General features: G+C 57.9%; 1 protein-coding gene and 1 long non-coding RNA gene across 6 annotated transcripts; one reads left to right on the forward strand and one right to left on the reverse strand.

Moving 5' to 3' along the window:
- GRAMD1A (GRAM domain containing 1A) lies at nt 1-22,450 on the reverse strand. Of its 5 annotated transcripts, XM_049095549.1 has the most exons (20): nt 18,768-18,905; nt 14,049-14,096; nt 12,913-13,123; nt 12,804-12,824; nt 12,304-12,388; nt 12,086-12,189; nt 11,907-12,002; nt 11,111-11,191; nt 8,006-8,118; nt 7,687-7,837; nt 6,992-7,190; nt 5,941-6,084; nt 4,070-4,188; nt 3,845-3,987; nt 3,174-3,277; nt 2,917-3,090; nt 2,739-2,826; nt 1,701-1,808; nt 1,497-1,635; nt 1-467 (listed from the first exon to the last, which is right to left on the reverse strand). In XM_049095549.1, exons 1-20 carry the CDS (start codon nt 18,773-18,775, stop codon nt 375-377), a joined length of 2,229 nt encoding a protein of 742 aa, XP_048951506.1. In that variant the 5' UTR covers nt 18,776-18,905; the 3' UTR covers nt 1-374. The 5 variants fall into 5 exon arrangements, with proteins under 5 accessions (XP_048951506.1, XP_025277298.3, XP_048951504.1 ...); XM_025421513.3 differs by lacking the exons at nt 14,049-14,096; nt 18,768-18,905 and adding an exon at nt 22,170-22,450 and having other exon boundaries at nt 1,497-1,617; XM_049095547.1 differs by lacking the exons at nt 14,049-14,096; nt 18,768-18,905 and adding an exon at nt 22,170-22,450.
- Nucleotides 19,166-26,846, forward strand: LOC125752757 (uncharacterized). The gene is made up of 2 exons (XR_007402941.1): nt 19,166-19,721; nt 20,002-26,846. It is a non-coding gene; the product is annotated as an uncharacterized LOC125752757 (long non-coding RNA).
- The last annotated feature ends 695 nt before the right edge of the window (nt 26,847-27,541 follow it).

Consider the following 27,541-nt stretch of genomic DNA (forward strand, 5'->3'; position numbering starts at 1 on the left):
GCCATTTCCAACCCTTTATTGGGGCTCTGTCACCCCAAATAAATATAATACATTAAACCCAGAGCTGAGGGAATCGTGCACCCCAGAGGCACCCCCCACAACCCCAGCTGGGCAAAATAAGTTAGCGGAAGGGGCCTGCCGTAGGCCGGGCCAGCTCCCTGGCTGGGCAGGCGATGGCAGCTGGACTCGCACACGCTGGTCTAAAGTGCATCTCGGTTCTGTGGTCCCCATGTCTGCGTGGCCCCTGGCTGGGCCTCTGGGAGGGGTGGGCGGGAGGCTCCCGGCGCTCACACCGTGCCAGCAGTGGCCGCCGAGGCTCTGTGTCCATCTGTCCACTGGGGGGGGGGGTTGGCCGCAGGGCTGGGTGTCTGCCCTCAGGAGAAGCTGTCATCGGGCCGTGGCTGGGAGTCGAAGGGGGGGTCTGAGACAGTGATGCCTTGATGCAGCTTCTCCAGCGAGAACTTCATCTGGGAGGAAGGAAAGGGCAGGGTGGGGGGTGAGCACCCATAGGGGTTCCTGCAGTTGAGGACCTGGGGAGAGACCTGAGGGGCCCTGCCCCCTGCCAAGGTCAGCCGGGGACAACAGGGGAGCCTACTGCACCCAGTGTAACTTCTAAGTTGCGGCCGATGGGAGGAGCCCAGATGGCCCAGGTTCCAGTCACAGCCCTGCTACGCACTGGATGGTCTTGGGCAAGCCCCTCCCCTGCCCCGGTCCCTCAGCTGAAAGGTGGGTCAGTCACAGCCCTGCTCCACAGGGTTAGCTCCGGTTCTGACGGGCAAACATGTAGCACCTGGCACACGGGAAGGCCATTCTCATTCCCCACTGGGTGACCTTGGGCACGTCTGAACTTCTCAGACCTTAGCATCCCTATCTGCTGGACGGCGGGTAACAAGAGCATCCCTCTCACGGGCTGGCCTCGAGGGGCAAATCAGTTGGTCCTTTTAGCCCAGAGAACAGCCCGGCTCAATCTGTCTGTGGTGAACCAATACGAGAAGCTGACTCTGTGCCCTTGGCAATTTAGGAGAGGAAAATCATCAGAATTTCTCTTAACATGGGGAGGCCCTGCCATCCCTCTGAGGGATGGGACCCCAGCCTTAACCCCGCCTGCCCCCAGCCGCTGTCACCGGTTCAGCGATGGACGCGTGAGCCCAGCAGCCGGTGAGAATGAGTTCTTTCCTTTTCAGGTCAGCCTGGAGCTGCTGCTATTGCCTCGGTCAGGGGCGGGAGGGGAGGATGCCCCAAAACAAAGCCAACTCTGGGGGTGAGCAGAGTCAAGAGATGGCGTGGGAGTGGCTGGACTCAGCCATCCCTGAAGTCACACACCGTGGACACTCTTCCTCCAATGAGAGCCGATTCTTTCTTCCATTTTTCCAGCAACCCTGGGAGCTGGGGACTATGAATGGCTTCCTCGTTTTACAGAGGAAGAAACTGAGGCCCAAATGTATCTACCACACGTTGGGATCTGAACACGGGGCCCTGCAGCCCCAGAGCCTCACCTCGTCTAGAAGCTCCACGGAAGCCCGCAGGATCTGCCTCCACTTGTGCACCTCGACGCTGTGGAACTGCTTCTGCAGGGCTAGGATCTCCGCCCACTCCGTGGCCGTCTGGGGGAACTTGCTGGAAGGGAAGCAGGGCCTGAGCAGGGCCGTGGCCTCTCTGGACCTGCCCGAGTTCCCATCCCCTGCAGGCCATCTACTCACCCCTTGGCCAGGGCCAGACTGTGCCAGGACTCGAAGGTGTGGGCCGTCCTCTCCAGGGACCAGAGGCGGTAAAAGAGCAAGACATTGAGGGCGATGAGGACGATGAGGCTGAGGGCAGGGGTCAGAGGTCAGAGTCAGGACACAGATGCTCTCGTAAGTCGGTACCCACACAACCACACCTTGAAGGGGCACCACAATCACCTCCCTTCTCAGAGGACAAGGCTGACTTAGAGAGGGTGACAGACCAGAAGCAGCAGCAAAGTCAAGAGGTCAAATCCAGGCCCATCTGACACCCCCGCCCTCAACTGCCACAGCAGGCCGCCTTGCCGGGAGAGCTGGGGGCTCAGGTAGGGACAAGGGGCTGCAGCTGGGGGTTGAGGTGAGAAGTGAGGGGGGTGCAGGATGCAGGGCCCTACCTCACACAGATCCTGCGGAAGCAGCAACGGAAAGACAAGGAGGTGAGAGCCGCCCAGCCATGAGAGCCCCCCCAGTGCCCCCCAGCACGCCAGGCAGCCCCTCTCTGGCCAGTGCTGGAAAACAGAGGCCCAGAGGGGCTGAGTGAGTGACCTCTGCTTCCCCAGGAAGCCTCCCCCAGCCTCCCCGGCCCGGCCCTGACCCCTAGCTCTCTGGCCTGGCGTCAGGTCTGTTAGTCACTACTGTCCCCAGTGTCACCCAAGTGAGGGTCGGGCACAGAAGACAGGATTGAGATGTGTAAGTGACAGCGCTTCTTTTCCATTGCTCTCCCGGTTCACCTCATTCCACCTCCTTTGGGCGTCAGCTCCCCCAGAAAGCCCTCCTTGCCCCCTGGGTGAGGTCAGGCCCCCCTCCGACCTCCCAGAGCCCCCAGGGTCCCCCTCTCCCAGCGGGACAGACTTCTCCACAACAAACGGAGCGGTACAGTCATCTCCGCTAGGCCACGGGGTGAGCCCACGCTCTGGCTTCAGCAGACGCTGGGAGAGGCCAGGCACCTGCCGAGGTCACACAGCCAGAACGCAGACCCGGGCCTGTCTGACCCCAAAGCCCGGGCCCCTTACTCACACAATGCTGATGAGAACCAGGGCGCTGGGGATGCCCGCCCCGGGGCCCTGGTCCACGGATGGTTCCGAGAAGCGCGAGCTGAGGGAACCTGATGGGGAGCACCAAGGAGTCAGACCCGTCCCAGCACACCCACGGCCCCCGCTCCTCCGCCTGCCCTGCCCCGGCCTCAGGGACACACCCGAGGTGTGCATGCCAGCCCGGGCACAGGGGTCGGGGTCCGGGTGCTGGGGCCCGTCGCCGTGACCCCTCCAGCTCAGGGGCCGCTTGCGCCTCCTCAGGCCTGACAGCAATCCTCGGGCATCCTTCCCGCCTTCCTCCAGGGACAGCTTCTCGGCTTTGGCAAGCTCTCGCTCTGTGGACACAAGGGAGGCCTCCGCATGGCTGGACCTAGCCGGGCCACGACCCCGTCCCCGCCCTGGCTGACCTGTCCCCTACCCAGGTGGTGGAAGTAATCCTCAATGCCGCTCCAAGAGTTCTTCTCAATGAGTGACTTCACGAGGCTCCAGGGCTGCTTCCGGTAGCGGATCTCGGAGGACACTCTGGGGTTGGGGGGACAGGGTGAGGGGATCAGGGTCTGACTCCAACCATTCCAAGCGGGTGCTTTCCGTCCATCCATTCAGAGAGGGCCCCTGGTCCCCCACAGACAAACAAGCACCCCTTGGCAAGTGTCCCAGCCTCAGCAATGCCCTCCCACGCCAGCAGCGGAGCCTGCACCTCGCCCCGGACTCTTCCGTCACGCTGCTGTGCCCCAGCTCCACCCGGGGTCCCTGAGACAGCTCTCCACGTCCCAAACGTGAGCTCCTGATCTTCCCCCAAACCCATTCCTCCCCACCTTCCCCCTCCCGGGCAGTGGCAGCCCAGGCCAGACACCTCCGGTTTGCTGTCCCCCCGCTGTCGGGAACAGCACCAGGCACAGAGCACAGCCTCCAGAGCGGACAACAGCTGACCCGAGTCCCTGCGCTCTGCCTTCTACTGTTCCGAGGTCAGAGGCCTCGGGGCCCAACACGTGCGCTCCTCTGCAGGGTGCAAGCAACTGACTTGGGCTGGGGAGAGCGGGGCAGGGACCCCGGGACCCCCAGAGCGCCAGGCGAGGGGCCGCTACCCACCGGAGCCGGGCCTTGTTCCGGGCAAGGCCCAGGATGCAGTAGCGGTGGGCAGTGTAGAAGTAGTCCTGGTACGGGATGCCCTGTGTCAGCACCTCCGAGTCCACCACACAGCCGCCTGCCTGGGGGCCACGCCGGAACAGTGTCTGCGGAGACCAGGGTGCGGGGGTGAGGGCCGCTCCACCCGGGCCGTGCCCCCCACCCCGCCAGCCCCTCTGCCTGGCCCACCTGTGTCTCCACCACCGACGCGCTCTTGGGGCCCAGGGGGTTGCTGATGGGAATGGTATACGTCAGCACTCGGCGCTGGTGGCACTTGTTGTCCCCACTCCAGGGACTCAAGGTCACATCTGCAAGAGGGAGGAACACAATGAGGAGACCATTCTCCAGTCTTCTGCCCGCAGGCCGTGGGAAAGAACTCCAGTTCTCTGGGGACTCGCCCCCAAACCTGCCCTGCTTCTGCACCCCCACCACGTGTCTGGCCCACCTTCCTTCTGGACACCCTAAAACTGCAGGTGTTGGGAATAATCAGAGCTGGGACCTCTCTCTTCCCTACATTCGTCACCCACCCATCCTGGGGCCATCTCGTCCGCTCCTGCAGCCTCAGTTTCCCTCTCTGTACCCGTCCTGGCTTCTCCCCTAAGCCTCCGACCTAGGATCCTGTGACCTCCTGAACACCTTTCCCTTGAAGTTCCCCAGACATCTCATACCCACCAGCTCCCCCACTGGTCTCGGCATTCCCCTAAACCTCCCTTCCTCTCGGGGTCCCGTCGCAGGGGTAGCCCCCCACACACACCCTCCAGGCTTCCCCAGAGCCCTGGGCCCTGCCCTGGACACTCCCTCCCGTGTGTTCACTTGACCTCCTGAGCGTGGCTCCTGGTTCAGCCCATCCCTGCCTGCCCAGGGTCCCACTCCGTCCCCCCGCCCGAGTTTCTGGCGCCAGTCTCCACTGAGGTCCAGGCGTAGCTTCTTAAAGCCAAGCCTGCCCCTGCCCCCAACCTGCCTAGAACACTCCATGGCTCTCCAGGGCCCCGGACAGAATTTGAGTTCCTCAATCTGATGTGCCAGTCCTTCTAGGACGTACGCATGGAACCCCAGGCACGGTCTCACTCATCCTGCAGGGGGTTCTACGGGGTTCATTTCCACCCACATCGATAAAGAAACAGGAAGGGATCCCTGGGTGGCGCAGCGGTTTGGCGCCTGCCTTTGGCCCAGGGTGCGATCCTGGAGACCCAGGATCGAATACCACATCGGGCTCCCGGTGCATGGAGCCTGCTTCTCCCTCTGCCTGTGTCTCTGCCTCTCTCTCTCTCTCTCTCTCTCTCTCTCTGTGTGTGTGTGTGTGACTATCATAAATAAATTAAAAAAAATTAAAAAAAAAAAAAAAAGAACAGGAAGACTAGCATCTGACCCACCCCTCGCTGCTTGACGCTCTTCCACAGCCTACTGAGCTCTTCGCCTGGTCCCACGGGAACCCTTCCACATCCCTGGCGCTGTGGCTTCACCTCGCCACACCAGCCACAGAGGCCCGGCCTCAAGGGATCCTCCCAGGGTCCGCCCCTGGCCTCAGGGCCTTTGCAGGTGCCCCGCTGGCCGCCCGGGTTTCCCCTCGTCTCCTTCCCTTTCCCCAGAAGAGTTCCTCCTTCAGGCCTCGTGGTTCCAATCTCACATCCTTCCATCCATCCTTCCATCCTTGTCTGTGACCTGACAGCCCTCTGACGTGCAGAGTCCCAGCCCGCCTGTGACTTGCGCTTCTCTAGATTCTCGAACTCATCTGCCCCGGCCTCTGCAGCAAGTGTGTGATCGCGAGCTTGGGCTTATTAAACGCTCCCGACCTACCGCTGTTCGAGGCTCGTTTCTAGTATCAACTCAGAGTTCTCGGGGGCCGCGGACAGGGCAGGGACTATCATCACACCCCTAATGTACAGATGAGGAAACTGAGGCAGAAAGGCTCAGAGTCCTGCCCGAGGCACTCAGCTAGCTGCGAGGCAGAGGGGTGAGGTCTCCAGGATGTGGCAGCCGCACCAACGCGCAGGGCGATGCCGGCCAGGCCCAGCGTCCTCCCCGCACCCCCGCCCCCGTCACCCGGGGGCCCCCCCGACCTGTGAACTTGCACTGCTGCAGGAAGCCCTGCAGGAAGGGCGAGTCTGAGAAGAGCATCTGCTGCAGCCGCTCTGCGCCCACGTGGAAGACGGAGTTGATGAGGAGGCGGCCGGAGAGGTCGGGAAGCAGGGCGGCCAGGTCAGCTGGGGGGCGAGAGGGGCGCTGGATGGTGCATCCCCCCCAGGGCAGCTCCCGGGTCTCCCCCTGGCGACTGCCCCTCTGCACCCTGGCCTCCCGGGCTGCGGGGGCTGGGGGCGGGCGCTGCCCCGGAGCGCAGCTTGGCCCCCTTCTGCCACAGGGGTGGCTTTGGGGGGGCCTTGCCCCAGGCTCAGCCAGAGCCACCGCGATTGGTTCACGCGGGACACACGCCCAGGGCACCCCGCCCCGTGACCCTGGCCCACACTGATGGGCCCGGGGGTGGGCCTGTGCTCCAAGCTGGGCCAATCAGAGCCCAGCCGAGAGCTCGGGGTGTGGCCCGTGGGAGAAGCTCAGAAGCTCGCTCTCTCCCTGCTAGGCTAGGCTGAGGGGGGCCAGGGGTGCCGAGGGGGCCCGGGCTGGGGCTCCTGGGCCCCCGCGAGAATACAGGCTTCCTGAGAAGGAAGTTGGCACAGGAAAAACGGACACAATAGTAACAAGAGCCACCGCTCAGTGGGCTGAGCACTGCTCGCATATTAACTCCTTTCATTCTCTTAACGGGACCCTGTGGTCCTTAAGGTCTCTTAGCAGGGACCCTATGAAGTGGGTATTAGTATCGCTGCCCCCATTTTTCAGATGAGGAGGATGAGGAGTTAAACAGCCTCCCCAAGTCCCACGGCAGTGTGGCCGGCACTGGGCCCCTGGCTGGGGATCCGGCTTCAGCCTGCGCTCCTCTCCATCCCTGCGCTGCCTGCCCGGCGGAGCTCAGGACAGGTGGCTGCCTCGCCATCTGAATGCCCTACCCGCCCGCCCCTGGAGCTTCCAGTCCCCCGAGCCGGTGAACCCCTTGCTAACGCCAGCCTGGGTGAGGCTGGTCACGGGTAACCCACGGGGAGGACGGGGCCGCCCCCTCACCTTCCTCCCCTGTGGACGAGGAGGAGTTACTGGTGTCTGTCAACACTTCCTCACTGGGCAGGAGATCCAAGGGGCCCAGGGAGGCGGGCCCGTTGGGCGGGGCAGGCTCTGTGCTTGGGGGTTCAGCCACCGGGGTCACTGTCTGGCTGGAGGAGGCGTCTGGCTGGCTGTCTGTCTGCTCCTCCTTGTCCTCCTCTGCCTGCGGAGAAAGGCTCCATCCAGCCCCGTCCCACCCCCATTCCAGCCCGAGGCCCCCGTGCACCCACACTGGCCAGACGGATTTGTAGGAAAACCAACGCTGGGGGGGCGTGCTGCAAGGGGCCCTGGGGCTGCCCAGATGAGGGCCCCTTTCGGCCCCACCAGGGTGCCTGGTGCCTGGGTGCCTCTCCTGCCCACCCATCCTTCCATGCCTCCATGCCTCATCGGTCTGTCTTTGTCCATCCACCCTTCCGTCCTCCCATCCATCCAAGTCTTGCTTCTTCTGTCTCAGAGTCTTTTCCTGTCTTCTGCCCTTCTGCCTCTCTCTCTCTCTCGTTCCTTACCCCATCCCTCTGTCCATCTCCTCCCTTACCCCTCCAACCCCCTCTTCTCTGGCCCTCTGGCTGCCCCCTCTCCATCCTGCCCCCCCCCGCCCCGGTCTGTCCCTCTCCCTGACAGCACTCCCCATCCTCCTCTGTCCCCCATCCTGGGCTCACCACGTGGTCTGCATCACTGCTGGCCCGGGAAAGGTTGGGGGTGAGGCGGCCACGGCGCGAACCCACAGGGCTCGGCTCCTGGCTGTTGTCGGCTGCCCCCGAGGGGGTGATGTCACTCAGGGCAATCACATCTCCCACTTCCTTGGGGCTCCTGCGGGGAAAGGGAGGGTTTGGGATCACCGTACCTTTGAACCCCACACACCCTCCTGGTCTCCCAGGCTGGACACCCACCTCGGTCTACCCAGGACTCCAAAAGTTCTGCACACAGCCCCTACGGTCTCCCCCGACCCCAGGAACCAGCCACCAACCTCTGACTCACCCCAGACCGTTCAGCTGCAAGGGGCAGACATAGTCCTCATCCTCACTGGTGAGGCCCAGCTCTGAGCCGTAGCACTGATGCACCAAGTGCCAGAGCTCGCGGGGACTCAGCGTCTGGGCAAGCAGGACATGGGGTTGGCCTCCACTTCACTAGGCCAGAGCCCTTCCATCCCTGTCCCCACTAGCCACCCCCCCACCCCCACCCCCGCCCACTCCCCGGGCTCTGCATCCCTGTGGTGTCCACGAGAGGGCAGCACAGTCTCCAGTCCCAGCCCTCACCCAACCCTGCTCCATTCCCCATCACCAGGAGTCAGGGTGCTCAGGACATTCCCCTTAGGTCCTCACAAGAGGTTAGCATTTCCAGATGTACAGAGGAGAAGATGAGGGAGGCCCAGGGAGGGGGGGACATGTGTCTGAGGTTCCACAAGTGGAATAGCTCAGGGATTCAAGCCCAGCCCGACTCCAGAGCCAGGGCTCCCACCCATCTCTGCTGTGCTGCCCCTGTTTTCCCGAGAGTTCCTGGCCAGAGCAGCTGAAGGCTATAATGGAGGAGCATCGTGGAGGAGTAATAACAGTAGCAGGGGAGCCAACCACTGAGCTGTTTCCAAGTGCCAGGCCTTCCTCTAACTCCAACCCATGGGCACACTCACTGAATCTTCCAGAACAATTCTATAAAGTGCTAACATGGTCATTTTAAGGCACAGAGGTGTTCAAGTGGCAGTGGTGAGGTGTGACCCAGGTGGGGGGTGGGGCATGCTGCTCTAGATCTTGGAGCTAACCACTGGGCAAGCTGCCTCATGAGAGCTGACATGACTGAGCACTTAACTCTGCTCCCAGGTCTGGGGGCTATGAAGTAGGAAAGTCCCTGTCTGATGGGGTTCAGTTACTTGCTCCAGGTGGCTCAGCTCCTCAGTGATGGAGCTGGAACTCCAACCCCGGTGGTCTGGCTCCAGGGACTGACCTCGGATGCCTCCTCTGCCTGTACCCTCCTTGGAGGTTCTGACTCTGCACTGTCCCTCTCTCGGGCTCCTGTCTGGCACTTTCGCCCCCCAGGATGGGCATGGCTGGCACTGCCCGCAAGAGGACAGGACATGAGCACAGCACAGCTGGAGGGGCAGGTTTGGCCTTCTGAGGCCAGCAGTAAAGACATCATGCCATGCCTACCTGACATCTATCCTCCCTCCCTCACTCACAGCAGAAACTCAATTTGTTTGGGGTGAAACTCTTCCCCAGCCCTAGAGATAAATTATAACTGGTTTACACCAATTTTTCCATCTTTTCCTTTGCAACTGAGGGTGATTATGCTACCTGGTTCTAGCCAAAGAAACGCAAAGAAAAATTGGTTTAAAGGGGGCTTTCCCTCTCTGATAAAGGAAGGTCCCCTTTCTACCCACCTATTTTCTCCTTCACGTTTGGGACACTTATGTGAGGGAGGGCATGAAGCCTTTGGCCGTAGCCACCATCTTGCAACACGAGGCAACAAGCATGTGGACAAAACATCAATATGTAGAAGGGAGACAGTGTGGGAGAATAAACAAGAGGTGAGGTCCTTATGACATGGGGGGAGCCCTCAAACCCACCCTGGATTGCCTGCCTCCAGACCTCTGGTTAGAGGAGCATCAGTATGATACAGACCCTATGGGCCACGGGTCAGAACCCCACCCTTGCTGAAAACTCTCATGACCACGGGCAAGGCTACCCCTCCATGTTTCACTGGTGAAACATAAGGGTGGTTGTGAAGATAAAGTGAACCAATGCATGTAATGCTCAGAGCAGGGGCTGGCACCCAGGAGCACCCTAAGTATTAGCTATTATTAGGATTCATGGAGTAATTCAGGATCTGTTTGCTTCAACCATGTGTGGTTGAGTTTTCAGTGACTTGCAGCCGACTGTATCCTACTTAGTAAACTCACGCAAACACAGTGGGCAAGGCAGGAGAGCCTGCAGGCTAGCACACCGTAGACCCTGGGAATGCACAGAGTCTAAAAGCCCTTACTCAAAACCTCTGGGGCAAGACATACGTCAAAATTAAGAAGTCTGGGGTTTTAAGAAAGATAATACAGCACCTATACGGTATGTAGTAATATGGTCCCAACAATGATGAATGTGCTATATTCAGTATCCAGTGTAACATATACCACAGGTTCTCCAAGTATGGTCCAAGGAGGATTTCTGGGGGTCCCCAAACCCTCTCTGGAGATCCACAACATCAAAATTATTTTCATAAGTACGGTCAGTGTTACTGACAGTGTCAGACGCTACTTGCCTTTTTCACTTTTATTCTCACACTAGTATACGGTGGAATTTTCCAGAGGCTACGTGACATGTGATGCTGTCTTTTTCTGGTGGCTAATGCAGCGTGTGCTCGTGTATTCCCATGTTTAAGAGTTTTCCCCAGTTTCAATTTCTGATCCAGTAAACACTGGTAGATATAACCCACTTAACCAAAGGTTCTTTGGAGTCTACAATCATTTAGAGTATAAAGGGTTCCTGTAGCTACACAGTTTGAGAATCATTGGCTGAATATGCTCTCGGATAGAAACCATAACTTCATGTTGAATTACGATTATGTCTAAGCTTTACCCCAGTCATCCACGTTAACATTTTTTGTCCTGAGGCGTATGGACAGTCAGTCACGTGGAGATAAATGTAGCCTGTGCTGTACAGGAAGCACGTGCAGCCATTCAAGTTCACTTAAATAAAATTAAAGGTGCTGATCTTCAACCCACCCGCTTTTCAAGAGTTCAGTAGGCGCAGATGATCAGGGGCTGCTGTATGCAGACAGCATGGATGGAGAATGCTTTCATCATGGCAGAAAGTTCTATTAGCCAGTGTGGACGTAGACCATAAACAGCCACGTTAGCTCAGGTCAGATTTTGCTACCACACACACAGAGGCACCCCCTCACTGTCAGAGCATTTTTGATTTGTGGAGGTGAATTAAGGGACCACGGCGAGGTGTACGCATGGGCAGGGCCTGGCGCTAGAGCTGCTGGCGGCCCCCTGACGGGTCTATGCCCACGGAGGGGAGCCAAGGGGCCTCCAGTTCTGGCGCCCCCGGTGCCATGAATCCCCGCAGCCCCCCATCCGTTCGCATCCAGACCTACCTTTTCAAGCAGCGCATTCTGCCACAGGCGAAAGATGAGGAGGAAGCAGCGGTCCCGGGCCCCGAAGGAGGTGAAGAAATGCTGCAGGAGAGAGATTGGGGCGTGAGGGGGCGGAGAACAGGCAGGGCCAGAGGGAGGGGAGGCTCCATCGCCATCCACACTTTGTGCCCCGATCTCCATCCTGATGTATCCACTCCTGCATCCCTTCATTCCCGCCCCAGAATGTTCATCCTGTGAGTCCCCGTGATGAGGAGACGACCCCTGGCCCTGCCCCCAGACGGGCTGTGAGGGGGCTGCCCAGGGCACTCTCCCGGTCTCCTTCGACCAGCGGGGGTGGTCACCTAGTCCACATCTGGCCAATAAAACACAACGGGAAGTCTGCTGTGAAGTCTCCCCACCACTCCCTTCTCCCTTCCTGTCTGAGTCACTGGTGTCAGGCAGCCGTCTTGGGACCACGAGGCAACAATCATCAGGACAGAACGGACAGTCAGGGCAGGCTTCCAAGGAGAGGGGATGCCTGAGTTGACAGATTTATGGGAGGGAGGAATTTTACTATAGATATTACCCCCGAGCAGCTGCATGAGGGGACAGACCAGGGGACTGAGACGAGGGGCTGCTGTCGGGGGTCCAGGTCAGAGGTGGTGGGAGCCTCGGCCAGGCCAGCGGGGTGGCGGGGAAAGAAAGAGAAAGCGAGGGATCTGAGAGCTCGGGGTGCAGAACAAACAGGGCTCGGGGTGGGAGGGACGGCTAGGACCAGTGACCCCAGCCCCCCACTCCCCCCAGGCCCTCGGCGCACCTTCTCGCTCTCAGTGCAGATCTGGATGGCATTGGGGATCAGCTTGGCTGTCTTCTCCTTCTTCAGGCACGTCACTTCCTTCAGTTGGATGGAAATCTGAAGACGAGAGGCCCGGTCAGAGGAGGCCCGGCCCGGCCCGGCCCGGCCCCTCCTGGTCCCCCCAACCCCCGCCGGCTCACTGTGGTTTCCCAGCGGAAGATGTTGCTGTAGAAGCAGATCCAGTTCTCAGAGAGGTAGAGGCGGCCCTGGAGGAGGATCTCGCGCTGCAAGGCACAGGAGTAATCTGAGGTGGCCGAGGGGAGAGACAGCAGACACCCGAGTCACACACACGGCCCACGGCCAGGGCGGGCGGGCGAGGCGGGGGGAACGGGGACTGGGACCGGGCGGCAGGGCTCACCCACGATGAGGCGTTCGGCCTCTGGGAGTTTGCTGAACAGCTTCCGGAAGTCCTCGTTCCGCTGTTTGTACGTGGGGCTCAGCATCTGGGGGAGGTTGGGAGGGAAGAACCCGGAGGGGGGCTCGCACCCCTGCTCCCGCCCCACAAAGTGCCCGGCAGCCCCTCAGCCCCCCGCCAGCTCTCTGAGGTCTCCTGGGGCCCGGCTCCCGCCCGGCTGCCGCTGCCCCCAACACAGGACTAACGGTGACCGCGGTGCACACAAGCCGGTCCCTGCGCCACCCACCCACCAGCATCACGGGCTCTCAGCGGGTGTCCCCTTCGCCTTGTAAGGCTGGGACAGTTTCCCGGGACACGGGCCCGGAGAAGTTAAGCAATCACTCGAGGTCCCACAGGAAGCAAGCAGCAGCTCAGGGTGGGACCCTAGGGCCGCCGACCGCAGCACCCAATCCCCCGGCCCCCTCCCTCTCCCTGCTCCGGCAAGACCCCTGCCCAACACTTACGCTGTACCAGCTCTGCATCTTCTGCAAGAGAAAGGAGCAGAGTCAGAACGAAACCCTAAACTCCCCTGCCCTCCCACCCGTCTCCCCAGCCCGCGGGGCTTGTGGCAACCTTGCTATTGCGGATGAAGTTCCGGCTGCCCAGGCTCTGGGTGCTGGGTGTCCCAGGCCCCCCACCCTTCTCTGAGGAGCTGTCTGACCCCTTCTCCACCATGGTGCCCGGTTCAGGCTCAGGCGGGGGCCGGCTTGAGGGCAAGAGCTGCAGCCGCTTCCGGAGAGACGGGGAGCTGCTTGGAGTGCTCCGGCCGGAATGGGGGGTGGTGCTGGGGGAGAAGAGAAAGAGGGACATGGGGGGGGACAGGCTAGGTGTGGGGACAGGCCTTGTTGGGAGGCCCACACAGCAGCCCATCGACCCCCACCTACCCTCTCGCCTCCACCTCTAGCAGCAGGACCCAGTGAGCGAGCAGTTCCCTAATTCCCTGCACCCCAGTGACTTCATCTGTGACCCACGGGTGATAAATAAGTGTCCTCATCTGCTTGTTTGGGCACTTAAAGGAATCAATAGGCATAAGTGCTTCTAGTCGCCCCTGGCATATAGTGAGCTCTCAAGGACACCTGCCATTTTTAAAATTATTAATTCATTTATGAATATTTTTTGAGTAGCCCCTTCCTACTCAGTTGCTTGAGCTAAAAAACCTAAGCATCTGCTTAATTTTTTTGTTTGCTCTTCCTTTCTAACCTGGTAGCCAGTCCCACCTGCTCTATCTCCAAAATCTATTTCCGTCATTTCTATTACACCCCTTTCCCCTGCTCCAGCGCCCCGGCCCGGCCTCCATCCTCCCCTGCTGGACATCCCAGCAGCCTCTCCCTGGGCTCCCTGTCCCCATCCCCGCCCCCCTGCAGTATGTTCCCCACCCGGAGCCACAGGGAGCCTGGGAACCCACTCAGGCTCAGGCCAGGGCCTGCTGGCTCAGAGCCCCTCCTGGCTACACTGCATTCCAGGTAAAGGCCAAATCCTCACCCTGTCACCCAAGGCTCTGGGGTGGCCTGTCCACATCCTCCATTTCAGCCACCCCAGCTTCCTTTTGTCCCTGAGCTCACCAACTGCATTCCCACGTCGAGACCTCTGCACTTCTGTTCCCTCTGCCTGGAATGTCCTTCCGCAGCCCAGCCCAACAGGCTGTCTCGCTTGGCTCAACGTTCCCCTTCCCCTGGGGACCCAGCCCACGAGGCCCACCTCACACTAACCTCAGCTCATCCTGTTGGCCTGTTGATTTGGCCCACTGTGGCCTCCGACTGTGGATTAAGGAAGTTTTAGTTACCACCTTGTCCCCGGCACCCAAAACTGTACCCAGGAGTGAACTCCCAACAAACACCGGAGGCTACACGAGTGATCTGTGCGCCGGCGAGAGCGGGAGCGGCAGAGGGACACCTGCTGGCCCTGTACCAAGACTCGCCCTCGGATTCCCTAGTCCTCGGGCAACCCCGTGCACGTGACAGTATCGCCATCCTGCTTCCCAGAGGAAGCAGCTGGGACCCGAGGCAGCAACCACTTGTCCCAGGACGCAGTGGTTTAGGTCAGGGCAGGGCTCTACCCCGGGGGCCTCCATCTACTCTGGGGTGGAGGTGAGTCCCCGGACGGCTCGGGGCTCCTCAAACTTCCCTCTCTCGCCTCCAAGCTTCAGCACAGGCTATTCCCTCACTGCAGACTGTCCTTGGCCTTCTTCGCCTAGCGAATTCGTGTGCGTCCTCCAGGACGCTTGCCCTCCACCCCTGCCTCCTGGACAGAGCCTCCCTGTGGGCCCCGGGCAGCTCGCACCCTGTCCCTAACCACTCTGCCACCACTCTCTGCCTCTGCTTCCCCATCCCAGCCCTGACTACTTCTGGGCTGTCGCTTGTCCGACGACAGCTCCACTTCCCCCACAGGTCTGTGAGCTCCCCAATGGCAAGCCTTGGTGTTGTCTTGGTCACTGCTCTGTTCCCGGTATTGCTCAGGACAGGACCCAGGGTGGGCATTCATGTCACACTTGTGAAATGAGTTTTAGAATAAAATAAGTAAATAAATGGTGGTGACCCGGGCCACAGCCATTCCCCCTGGACTACTGCAGCTGCTTCTCTCAGGTCTCCCTGACACCCTTCCCCGGCTCTGCTCCCCACCTGTGGCCAGAGGGGAACTATGAACACCTGAGTCAGGCTGGGGACCCTCCCCCGAGCTGCACCTGCCTCCAGCTAAAAGCCTGGGGCTGGACCCTCTCACCAACCCCTTGCTCACTCTTCCCCAGCCCCTGCCTTGGCTGTTCACCTCCCAAACGCCCTTCCTCCCAGATGTCCAGAGGACTCTCTCGCCTCCTTCACATCAGGGTTCAGTGGACACTTCTCTAAATCGGCTTCCTCTCTATTTAACCCACACTCCCCACCTCTCAATCGCTCTCCCTCATCCTTTTCCACATCAGCACTTCCCCCGCTCGACTTTCTGTAATGTCTCTCCCCACCCTCCGCAGGGAAGGGGCTGCTCCAGGAGCATTTGCTCTTGTGGGCTGAGAACCTGGAATCAATTAGGTGTGAGCTTTGCCCAGCCCTCGGCAACCCCCAGCCGCTCACTCCCTGCGTGACTTTGGGCAAGTGTCTGCACCTGGGCCTCATTTTCTGCCTGACTGTAATGGCAATAACAGCATCCGCCTCACAGGGTTGTCTGGGGGGGAAAGTGAGGTAATAATACACAGATGATCCTTGAACAACATGGGTTTGAACTGCGTGGGTCCACTTCTACGGGAACTTTATCCGATAAATACGGTACCATATTGTAAACGTATTTTCTTTGTGATTTTAATAGTTTTTTTTTCCAGATGGCTTTATTGTAAGAATATTGTATATGATACAGAGAGTATCCTCCCCCCAAAAATATGTTAATCAACTGTTTATGTCATCAGCAAAGCTTTTGGTCAACAGCAAACTGTTAGTAGCTAAGTTCTGGGGGAGTTAAAAGTCACACACCAGTTTTCACTGCACAGCAGCTCCGCGTCCCTCACCCCCACGTTGTTCAATGTCAACTGCACGGAAAGCCCAGCACGTGGAAGGCCCCCTGATTTGATTAACCGGGGCCGTCGGACAACGGAGGACAAGGCCCCGCCACTGCCCCTGTGTTCAAGATGCAAAGGCGACCCTGACAGGTATCACACCAACACCTCACCTGGGGCTCAGAGCCCGAGCTGACCCCAAGCTCCATCATTCACTCACTAAATACTCATTAACCGCGCGTGAGCAAAGCAGATACCATCCACCTGCAGGGACCTGACACCCCAGCTGGGGAACAGGGACGATGCGCAAGAGAACGTGTAAATGGAGATGCGGACCTCAGACACTGGTCATTGCTATAAAGCGGCCCGAGCAGCGTGGGCAGACCCGGAACCCCTGGGACCCGCTGCAGACCTCCAGACTCTGAACCTGGGGCGGGCCCGGGAGGCTGAAGCACGTTCAAGTTTAAGGGCCAAGGAAACAAAGGAAGGCTAAGTGGGCACAGGGCACACCTGAGCTGAGCCCCAGGACCAAGAGCAGCTCTGCCAAAGGACAGGGGAAGACTGTTTTAGGGACAGGGGCTTGCAGTTCAGGGACAGGACTGAGCCTGGCAGGCCTGAGGAGTGAGGTGGGCAGCGGGGTAGGGGAAGGCAGACAGGAGGGCACAGGCCCCCCTCCGGCCCTGTAGCCCTGGTCAGGAGTTTGGGTTTCACCCTGAGGGCACTGGTGAGCTACAGAAGGGTTCTGAAGGAGGAGGTGACCACATTCCCCACCCCACCCCCACCCCAGCCTCATCATCTCACCTCTCTGGGCTAAAATGCAGACCTGTCCTACTCTCCCACAGCCACAGGTCTAGGGGAGGGTTGCCTAAGGACAGGCCCCATAACACACAGACAGGGCAGGGTTCCTGCTCCCAGATAGTGCTCCTCTGTAGGAGGAAGAGGAAGTGCCAGAGAGCGGCACAGCCCTGAGGCTGCCCAAGCAGGCAGGCTGCGGCACAGGGAAGGGAGGGGCCGGTTGTGGCTGAGGACCGTTATGGGGGGCAGGGACTCGGAAGAAAACAGGGTTTTGCCACCGCAGACACCTCTCTTGGGACTTCCTGGGCCTAACCAGGCCCAGCGCTCCCTCTGGTCAAAGAGGGCAGCTGCACACCTACATGTGTACTAAAGGGAAACGTGGTATGGGTTGCACACAGCCAGTATCACAGGCAAACGGTACTTCCCCCACTGTTACAAGTCCCCCCCCCCCTCCATCCCCACACAGCGGTGGTATCGCGGGTGTGCTACTCTCACACGCAGAGCCACAGAGTTCTAGCATAATTACAAGTATGCTACAGCCCCAAGGTCCCAGAGGTTACACGCACATGCCTGTCCACGCTGCACACATGCAGCTGCAGCGGGTCACGGAAACCACAGAAAGCTCCACAAAATTCCATTCACACGTATGGCCACAAGAAGGTCTCAGAGAAGAGGTGAAAGCAAATCATGTTCCAGAGGGAGAGCCATACAACTAAAAGAGTGGCCACAGAGGAACTCAGCCAACGCAGGTACAAGGTAGGTAAACTTAAGCCAGGCCTCCTGGCGTTCACCACCTGGCGGGGAAGACCTAGTGAAGGCCTGCTCTGATGTGGCAAGCGACGGAGGCGTCAGCTGTTGTGGCCGCGGGAGAACCTGGACGCTCACAGAGCCATGAAGGAAGGACCCAGGAGTTCATGGACACATCTTAACACAGTGGCCCGGTATTGAAATAATGCGTGGGACATGCTTTATAAACTCCCACAGAGGAGGAGTGTCAGTCGTTACTGTTCCAAAGAGTCAAGGGTCTCAGGAAAGAAGGAAAAAACGTCCCGGGCCCACTAGGAGCCACAAGGGATCTCTCTCCCTCTTGCTTTCACACACACAAAAGCCCTGAGGGGCTCAGCTGCGCGCGCACACACACACACACACACAAGCCCAGGCACATACAAAACTGTCATGTATGGATACACACAGGAACTTTCACACACAGATGTAATCGGAAGTAAATTACAGGCACAACCCCAGGGGGTTCCAGCCATATCCGCCAGGCCCCAGACACAGTGTCACAGATGCACGCACGCAGGTAACTAACTTAAATTTGCACCAGGCACGAATGTGTTCCAAGGTAAATTACAGAGACGGAGGGTAAGAGCTGTTAACACCACGTATACACACCAAGTCACAACTGGACACACAGGCAACTTAGTGACACCTTAGAGCCACCGATGGAAACAGAGGTAATTTTTACAGACGTGCACACACAGCCAGGGAGGATCACAGCTGCCTGTGCACTAGGAGACCTAGACACATGCATACACACACCAAAGTCACAACCAGACATGCATGGTCTGATGGGATGGGATAACACATCCACGCTTCTACAGCCGTGGAAGGTCACAGACACACACACGCAGGGCCCCCAGACACAGGCAGAGTCGCAACCAAACCTCCTCAAGGAATTTACAGTAACACATGGAGTCACAGATGGAGTTTGACGTAAATTACACACGCGGCCAGACAGGATGCACAGCGGGAACACAGACACGCACACACACACTTCCAAGACACCTACAATTCACACTCGAAAACGTTCGCGGCCCAGACGGGGGGTGGGAGCTCAATCCCGGCCCAGCACCCGGAATTCAGGCCGAGGCCAGGCGGCCACGAGCCCCCCCGCAGCAGCTCCCGCGGACGAGGCGGCCCCGAGGGGGCCCGGGCCGGGAGGCGGCTGCGCCCCGGCCTGCCCCGGGCTCCGTGGCCTGGGCGCGGGCAGCGGGGGTCGTGCGCGCCGCCGAGCACCCGGAGCCCCGCCCGCCCGCCGCGGCCCGCTAGGCCGGCGCCCTCCCCGCAGGCCCGCGCCCCCCGCCCCGCCCCCACCCCAGCGCCGAGCGCCGAGCCCCGGCCCCGCCGCGCCGCCCTCCCGCCCGGTCCTTACTCGAACATGGATGCGGCGGCGGGCGCGCCGGCCTCAGGGCAGGGCCGGCCGAGCGGGGCTGGGCTGAGCTGGGCGTCCCCGCGGGGCACCTGCCGGGCCTGCCGAGGCCGCCGCCCGCCGCCCGCCGCGCGCCGCCCGCACAAAGGCCGGAGCCGGAGCCGCGGGAGCCGCCGCAGCGTCAGCGCAGCCCCCGCCCCGCCCCGCCCCGCCCCCGCCCCGCCGCGTCACGGCGCCGCCCCCGCCCGCGCGGGAAGGGGGGCTGCGCGGCGCCCGGGAGGGCCCTGGGTCCGGGGGCGGGGGGCGGGGCCCAGCCCGGAGCGGCGAGCGAGTTAGAGACGCGGGGCCGGGGCCGGGGCGGGGCGGGGCGGGGGGGCGGTTAGAGACCCGGGGCCGCCCGAGACGCCGAAACGCGAGAGAGGAAGGGGCCAGAGCCGGAGACCGAGACGGACGGAGGCGGGAGCGAGCCGAGGAGACGGAAGCCCAGCACGAGGCCCGGGCACGGGCTGCGCCCCCTCCGCGTCCCGGAGCGGGTCTGCGGCCCAGCGCGCCCCCGAGGGCGGGACGGAGGTTGTGGGGGGCGAGGGCGGGGGCTGCGAGCCCCGAGGAAGCGCCGCTGGCGGGAATGGGGCGCGGCCCGGAGGCCGCCTCCGCCTCGCAGCGGTTTCCACACCCCGCAGGGCTGGACCCAGGGAGCCCTCCCGGGCCCTCAGCCGAGCTGGGACCTTGGGCGCGTCACCCCCGCCCGGCGGCCCCACCGCCTGGCGCTAAAGGGCTTTCCCACGGGACGGCGCGGGGTGGCGGCGGCAGCCCCCCTGCAGCTGGGGAAGCCCCGTCTCGCGGCCGGGAAGGGACTTGGCCCAGGTCGCGCCCGGGGTAGGCCGCGGAGCTGGACGCCCCCCCCGCGGGGGCTCAGGGTCGGTGTGGACTGTGGACGCGAGCCTGAAACGCCGGAATGTGAGCCCCGCCCCAGTCCTGGCTCGTTACCCCCGCGCGGAGACGCCCCCCGCCCCTCCCCACGGCATGGGCATGCTGTTCCCACCTCTTAGAGAAAACGCCATTCCTATCCCTCTCCCCACCTTTGCAGCACCCCCGCCCCCCAGAAACCCCACTCCACTTCTCCGTTCTGGGGGACGGCGGGCCCCAAACTCCATCTTTCCAGACCCCTCTGTTTCCCTCACAACCACATCCAAAGTCTCAGCAATCCGTGTACGTTCCACCCCTAAAATCTCTCCAGGATCTAAACTTTTGGCCCCCACTGCCCCCTGTGCTGGACACCACGACAGCGACTTGACTGCTTCTCTGCCTCCTGCAGTCAGTCTGCGCCCCACCTGCAGCCAGAAGGAACCTAGGAACCCCTGAGTTAGGTCAGGGCCCTCCTGCCTCCCAGCCCTCAGGTGGCTCCATCTCAAGCCAGGTAAAAGCCAAGTCCTCACCTACTTGGTCCAGGGGGCTCTAGTGTGGCCCTCGTCCCCATTCTGGCTTCCCCTCCTCCCTGTCCCCTTTTTGCATTCCCTTGGGCCGCCCAGCCTCCCTGCTGTTCCTCTAACTCACCAGACACATTCCCGCCCCTGGGACTTTGAGCTTGGGGTTCCCTCTGCATAGAAGTCCTCTGGGGCCTTAGAGAGGCCCTGCTGCCGTCATCTCCCTCCCCTCACAGTTCTCGTCTCCATACAGACGACCCTTGAACAACATGGGTTTGAACTGTGTGGGTCCATCTATACACGGATTTTTTTTTTTTTAACAATTCAGTACTGCACATGTATTTTGTCTTCCGTATGATTTTCTTAGAAACGTTTTCTTTTCTCTGGCTTACTTTATTGTGTATAATACAGATAACATACAAAATATGTGTTAACACCTATTTAGGTTTAACACACGTTTGTGTTACAGGTAAGCTTTCCGGCCAACAGTAGGCTAATAGCTGTTAATAACAGCTAAGTTAATTTTTTATTTTTTATCTTTTTTATTTATTTTTTAACAGCTGAGTTTAGAGTCAAAAGTCACACTTGGATTTCTGACTGCACGTGTGTGGGGGGGGGTCCGTGCCTCCTAACCCCCACGTCGCTCAAGGGTCAACTGTACTTCTCTTTGCCTGTTTCCTGTTTTGAAATACTTGTAGAATTTTAATTAGAGAATATTTCTTTCAAACAGGAAAGAAAGAAAATGGTCAGCCCCACCACCCATATCCAACAGATGTGGACATTTCGCCATTTTCATTTCAGATCTTTTTTTTTTTTTCTTTTTTAAAACAAACTTTTACAGGCACAAAGGCCCAATTCCCGATCCCTCCTCTCTCTGCTCCTGCCCCCAAGATACCCACTGCCCTGAAGCCGGTGTGGGTGCCTGCTGTGCACTTTTCCATTCAGGATGCAGCCACCACAATATACCCTATTGTTGGATGTCTTTTAAAAGATACACAATTAGGCTCCTACTGTATCATTTTGCAACTTATGTTTCTCCATCATCATTATTTGCTGAGGCTTCTCCACTCTGATATACAGAGCCCTATTTCATAAACCTTAACTCTTATCTGGTGTCCATTGTTGGAAGAAACCCTGGACCTGGATATTTCTATTCAGGGCTAGTATGATTCTTTCTTTCCCCCTGCAGCCTCGAACCTTCGACTCCTGTCTCCTTGTGCCAGAGGCAGCATTTCTTTGCAGAAGTTTTGCTTACATGTTGTTGTGGGGTTTTTTCGAGATTTTATTTATTTATTCATGAGAGACACACACACAGAGAGAGAGGCAGAGACACAGGCAGAGGGAGAAGCAGGACGGGGAGCCTGGTGCAGGACTCGATCCCGGGACCCCAGGATCACGTGCTGAGCCAAAGGCAGACGCTCAACCTCTGAGCTGCCCAAGTGTCCCCATTTCTTTGTTCTTTTCTTTCTTTTTTTCTTTTATCCCTTTTTTTCTTCCCATGAACTGCAGCAAGACGTACCTTCTACACTGGCCTCTAGTACAATATATGTAATATATATGTGACATGTAGAAATATATGTAATGTCACAAAAGTCAGGAAACCACCCTTATTCACTACCTCATACACTGTATTTTCAATTCTATCCTATTTCTGTTTGGAAAAAGTGCTGATCGCAACACACTACTTTGGTTTCATGGCCCTTAAAGGGTCACGATGCAGTCTGTAAACCCCTGGGTGTGCCCAAGGGGTGTCCCCTCCCCCCTAAGGAGGCCTCGCTCAGGAGAGCAGAGAGCTCGGAGCCACTTGTCCCAGCGCAGTTCCCAGTTGCCTCTTTCTCCTTCTGCGTCTCCTTCACAACTGCCCGTCAGGCCCCACTGCAGCTGCCCTCCAGCTCCCGCACCTGGACGGCGTCAGCCACCCTCAAGCATGAGTCCCTAGAGAGGGAGAGCACCTCATTTTTTGCCCCGACCCCCGGCTGACCTGTCCCGGGGTCGACTCTCCGGGTCTGGGGTCCTCGGCAGCTGTAGGCGCTGGGGGGTTGGGGTGCCAGGGGGTGACTCTCCGTCACTGCATGGTGTTATGTGAATGGAGGGCACCTCCAGAAGCCTCCAGGGCTCAGGGGCCAGGCCGTCCGCCCTGCGACCCTGTGGGGGCTGGCTCTGCCACTCGGCTGGGGGCCCTGATGCGCCCGGGTCGCCCCCCTCGGCTGATGGGGGCCAAGGTGGCTGGGGCAGGAGCTGGGCCATGGCGGGGAGGGCTCCACCTGCTGGTCCGGGGCCTTGGATAACGGCACAGTCTCTGGGGGAGAAAAAGAGAGGTGAAGGGGGAGGCCCCCCTCCAGCCCCGCCCCTCACCACGGCCCCACCGCTCCCCTGAGGGTCAGGGCCATCTGGTCCCCTTGTGCCCCTGACTGAGACTCAGTTTCCTCTCCTGGAAACTGGGGATCCTAGTGCCCACGTCCTCCGGCGGCTGGGCGGCGTCAGAGCGCCCTGGCAGGTGGGGGGCCCGGCCCAGCGCCCGCACATGCTAAGTGCTCGGGAACAGATCTCGCCCCTGGGTTGGGGGTTCGTCTGAGCGCTCACGATGGGGCCAGGCCCCGGGGTTCCTGTGCACCAGCGGCCCTCGCTCCCTTCCACACACACCAGGCCAGGAAGGAGCCAGGCCTGAGGGGCCCCGGGGAGACGGTCCGGGATTTCCCTTCCCTGTTTGCCCAGCAATCGCCTCTCCCAAAGCAAACAGAGGGAGGGTGGCCGCTGGGGCCTCCTCAGCTGGGAGGAAGCCAGGCTCTTTCTCCACCGTGGCCGTCATATTACAGGCCACCTGGGTCAGGGGACATCAAATCAGTGTCTGTCCACACAGCAGAACGCAGAAAGGGCTGCCCAGGGAATAGGGAAGGGGGACCCGGGGGACCCAGGGGACCCAGAGAGGGCTTCCCCTGGCTTGTGGAAGGGACCCTGACCCTGACCGGCCAGGCCCGGGCCCGGGCCCCAGGCTCATTCCCAGGCACCCCAACATCCATACCTTATGGTTTCCTCTGCCTTCTGTCCCTACAGGGTTCGGACTTCCAGGGTAAGGACAGGAGACCAGGCCCGTCCCTGCCCCCAGGAGTCCTGGCTGGACCAAAGAGTCACAACCTTGCGGCCAGAATAGCATGTCCGGCTGGAGTCGTGTTCCCCTCTGACCAGCTGTTCCTGGGAGAAGAGATGGAGTGGGGGTGGGGGCGCCCACACCGCACGGGAGGCTGAAGTCAGCCCTCTTGCCTGTCCCCTCTTGACCACCCTAGGTCTCTACTGGCCCATCTCTCCTGTTGCTCAGCCTCCAGCCACGATGCAGCTTCTGTCCGTCCCCACCATTCCCCCAGAACTGCTCCTCCAAGCCCAGGGTCACCCCCAAGTGACCAAACCTGGGACACTTTCTAGTCCTCCTCATCCTTCCCTGCTCCTAGAAGCCACAACCTGGGAGACCCGTCTTCCTTCTGGGAGGTTCTCTCTGCCTCTGAGATGCCCCAGTTTCTGGCTCTCCCCCTACCCCACTGGCAGCACCAGCTCAGCTTTCTGTGCGCAACTCTCTCCCCTACTTGGTCTGTGTGGGAACTGGTAACCCCATGGCTTAGGTCTGGGCACTTTTCTCTTACTTTCCCATTTTTATCACATAATGATTGACACATACTAAAAAGTGTCTGTGTCATAGACTTGAGTTATAAAGCATGACAATAAGGTGAACCCCATAGCCCCCCACCCAATTTGGGTGCATCACTGGTGAGTACCCCTGTGACTGCCCTGCACCCTGCCCACGCCACCCCACTTCCCTTCCAGAACTCTCCATCACCTCTCACTTGACAGTTATCATTCCCTCGCGTTGTTAACAGCTTGTAAACATCACAGGGGCATGCAGCCCCTCAACAATATATTTTTAGTTCTACTGCTTTCGAGCTTTACACGAACCATACCATGTGTCATCTGTGACTTGCTTTTCTCGCCCAACATGATTTCTCAGGCTCAGCCACAGGGGTGGTGACACTTCATCTAATCCTGCGACTACCCTCCCTTCCGTTGTGGGAATACAGCACAATTGGTTTATCCAACTTCCTGCCCATGGACAGCAGGTTGTTTCTGGTTTTCTGCTCTGATGAGTAAAGCTGCCCTGAAAGGTCCCTGGGTGCGTTTCTGGGGTAACTCTCGGGCTAGCCAGCGTCCCCCTGATTGCCTGGCCCTCCATGCCTCCCTGTGCATGTTCACCTCCGAGCACTCAGGTCGGTTCTATGACCTTCTGTCCAGCCCTGGGTCTATAAGACGTCGCCTTCATCACTTTAGGGTTACGGTTAAGTCTTGATGTCTGAGGAGCAAGGCCTCCTCCTTTGTTCCTCTTTGACCACAGTCAGCTCATCAAGCCCCAAGGAGAAAAAAAAATCAACAAAAGGAATTTGCTTGTTACGTTATACCCAACAACTGGTATCTTTGAATACCGAGTTTTCCGAAACTCTCCAAGTATTTGGGTAGGGGTTCACGTCACTCTCTGGGGGTTTAGGAATTTTTCTTAATTGTGGCAAAATATACATAAAAGGTACCATCTCAGCCATTTCTAGGGACACAGTTCAGCAGCGTCAGGTATACTCAGTGCTGTTGTGTGTACGCATCACCACCTGTGTTTAGGTACTTTTGAGAAATGATTTTCCTTGTAAATTTCTTTCCTATCTTTTTTCCCAGTTTTATTGAGAAATAATTGACATTTGTCACTGTGTAACTTAAGATGTACGGCATGATGGTTTGACATATATTGTGAAATGAATAACACAATAGACTCCGCTAATGTCCTCCTGCCCGTGGAGAGACATTAAAAAGAAAAGAGGGGCGCCTGGGTGGTTCCATCGGTTGAGTGTCCACTTCGGCTCAGGTCGGGATTTCAGGGTCCTGGGATCAACCCTTCATCGAGCCCTGCATTGGGTTCCATGCTTCATGCTCAATGGGCAGTCTGTTTCTCCCTCCTCCTCCCCCTTCCCTTGCTTGTGTTCTCTCTCTCCCTCTCAAATAAATCTTAAAAAAAAAAAAAAAAAGGAAAATAATTTTCTCCTTGTGGTGAGAACTCTTAGGACCTACTCTCTTAAAACCTTCCTGTCCATCACACAGCGAGTTAACTATGGTCATCACGTTGTACGTCGCATCTCTAGCACATAGTTGTCTGATAACTGAATTTTTTACCTATGGACTCCTTCCTCCAATTCTCCCTCCCTCCCACTTTCATATCTTTTGCTAGATTTTTCCTTTGGAATTTCACGTTTATAAATGATCTTTTTGTGACAGATAACAAAGGAAAAGGCATAAAATATATGTGTGGCTTGAGGGGCACCTGGGTGGCTCAGCTGGGTAAGCATACGATTCTTGATTTCAGCTCAGGTCATGACCTCAGGGTCGTGGGATCGAGCCGATGTTGGGCTCCATGCTGGGCGTGGAGCCTGCTTGAGATTCTCTCTCTCCTTCTCCCTCTGCCCCTCCCCACCTTGCGCACACATGCACCTGTGTGCACAAGTGCGCGCTCGCGCTCTCTCAAAAGTAAAAAAATAAAAGTAAATAAAATATAAATATATGGCTTAATATATAGTTACAAAGGAAGAACCCACGGACCCACAGACCCACCACCCAGCCCAAGAAAAAGCATGGTGCCAGCATCCTCAGAAGTCACAAATGCCTTCCCTATTAAACCCCTTCTCTCCACAAAAACAATACACCCTGACCTCTCTGAAAATCCCTTCCTCTGCTTTTCTTTAGTTTTACCACTTAAGCACATATTCCCCAAAACCCAAATTTAGTTTTAACTGTTTCTGAACTTCATACAAGTAGAATAACACACTTTGAATTCTTTTGTACTTGGCTTTTCTCGTTTAGTATTGTGTTTACGAATCATTCGCCTTATTGCGTATAGCTGGAATTTGTTCATTTTTAATATCATATAGTATTGATACAGTACTGATGAAATAAATTGTGGATAAATACCACTATTTATCAATTATGTTGACGGACATTTGAGGGCTTCCCAGTTTGGGCTATTAAAAATAGTACTGCTATGAACATTCTTTTCCATTTCTCCTTGCATTCCTCTCTGCCAAATATCAAGCATCCATCCATCCACTCATCCATCCATCCATCCATCCCTGGGTGTTTCAGAGCTTCCTTGATCTATTGGTCTATTCCTGTGCAAAACCTACACTACCGTAATTATATATACCTAATTATCCTAATTATATGTATAGTTTTATAATTAGTCTTGATATCTGGGATGGAAAGTCCTCCCACCTCGCTCTTGCTTGGCTGTTGCGTTAGATGCTTTCCTCCACCGCATGATCTTGATTGTCAGTTCATACTTAGGAGTTGGGCCCAGCGTGAGGCTCAGCCTGTGGTTTAACCCTGAAGGGGGAGTGGAGGATTGAAATAAGGAAATGTTTTGGTGAAACACATTAAGAGTTCTATTTCGGGGATGCCTGGGTGGCTCAGCAGTTGAGCATCTGTCTTCGGCTCGGGTCATGATCCGGGAGTCCAGGGATCGAGTCCCTCATCAGGTTCCCTGCAGGGAGCCTGCTTCTCCCTCTGCCTATGTCTCTGCCTCTCTCTGTGTGTCTCTCATAAATAAATAAATAAATAAATAAATAAATAAATAAATAAATAAAATTTTTTGTTTTGTTTTGTTTTTTTGTTTTGTTTTTTTTAAAAGCCTAAGGTCCTTGGAAACCTGGGAAGGGCTGATGTGTGGAAATGAAATCTCCAACAGAGCCAGGCCACTGAAGAGCACCCCACATGAGGCCCCCTCCAGGTTTCTCCGTCCTAAAAGCCCTGTGGTTGAAAACCATCTGCCTCTTGTCCATCATTTTTGCCTTTGCCTCATTCAGGGGAGCAGTAGGGTCATGAGCCTGGCCTCTGGAGTCTCCTTCCAGCTGGGATCTGATAGTGGGTTGAGGAGTCTAGATTGTGTGATGTTTCTGCAGCATTTTCCCCATGAATATTTGGTGTACAGATAGCATCCATGCTGACTGTTCCACTTTCGACTCCTACGTGGCTGCTCAAGAAGAGTGTGGGCTTATGTATTTCTGAGAAATAATAAGCAATAATGTGATATTTGCATTCCCCAGATACTTCGAGTTTCCCAACTAACTGTGACTTCTGATTTCTTCTCAGAGTGTGCCCACGTGGGTCTGGGTAAATTTTGCCTCCTCACTGAATCTCTCCCACATCTCTGCATACGTAAGGTTTCTTCCCCAGCGTGTCTGATTTTAGCGAATTCCCTCCCACACTCTCCACCCTGGAAAGTCCCGAATGTTCTGCAGGCCTCCCCTTGGAGTCCTTGTTTGCATCCCGAGAGTT

The sequence above is a fragment of the Canis lupus genome, chromosome 1, assembly GCF_003254725.2.
Source record: "Canis lupus dingo isolate Sandy chromosome 1, ASM325472v2, whole genome shotgun sequence".
In the NCBI taxonomy this organism is placed as follows: Eukaryota; Metazoa; Chordata; class Mammalia; order Carnivora; family Canidae; genus Canis; species Canis lupus.

What these genes read in the sequence shown, in the direction of transcription:
- GRAMD1A (XM_049095547.1), bottom strand. Translation starts at nt 22,435, where the DNA reads ATGGCCCAGCTCCTGCCCCAGCCACCTTGGCCCCCATCAGCCGAGGGG. An exon ending in TTGCAGCTGAACGGTCTGGG is followed by an intron (nt 7,838 to 8,005) that starts GTGAGTCAGAGG and finishes CTTTCCCCGCAG; the next exon opens with GAGCCCCAAGGAAGTGGGAG. An exon ending in AGTCTGGCCCTGGCCAAGGG is followed by an intron (nt 1,636 to 1,700) that starts GTGAGTAGATGG and finishes GGCCCTGCTCAG; the next exon opens with GCCCTGCTTCCCTTCCAGCA.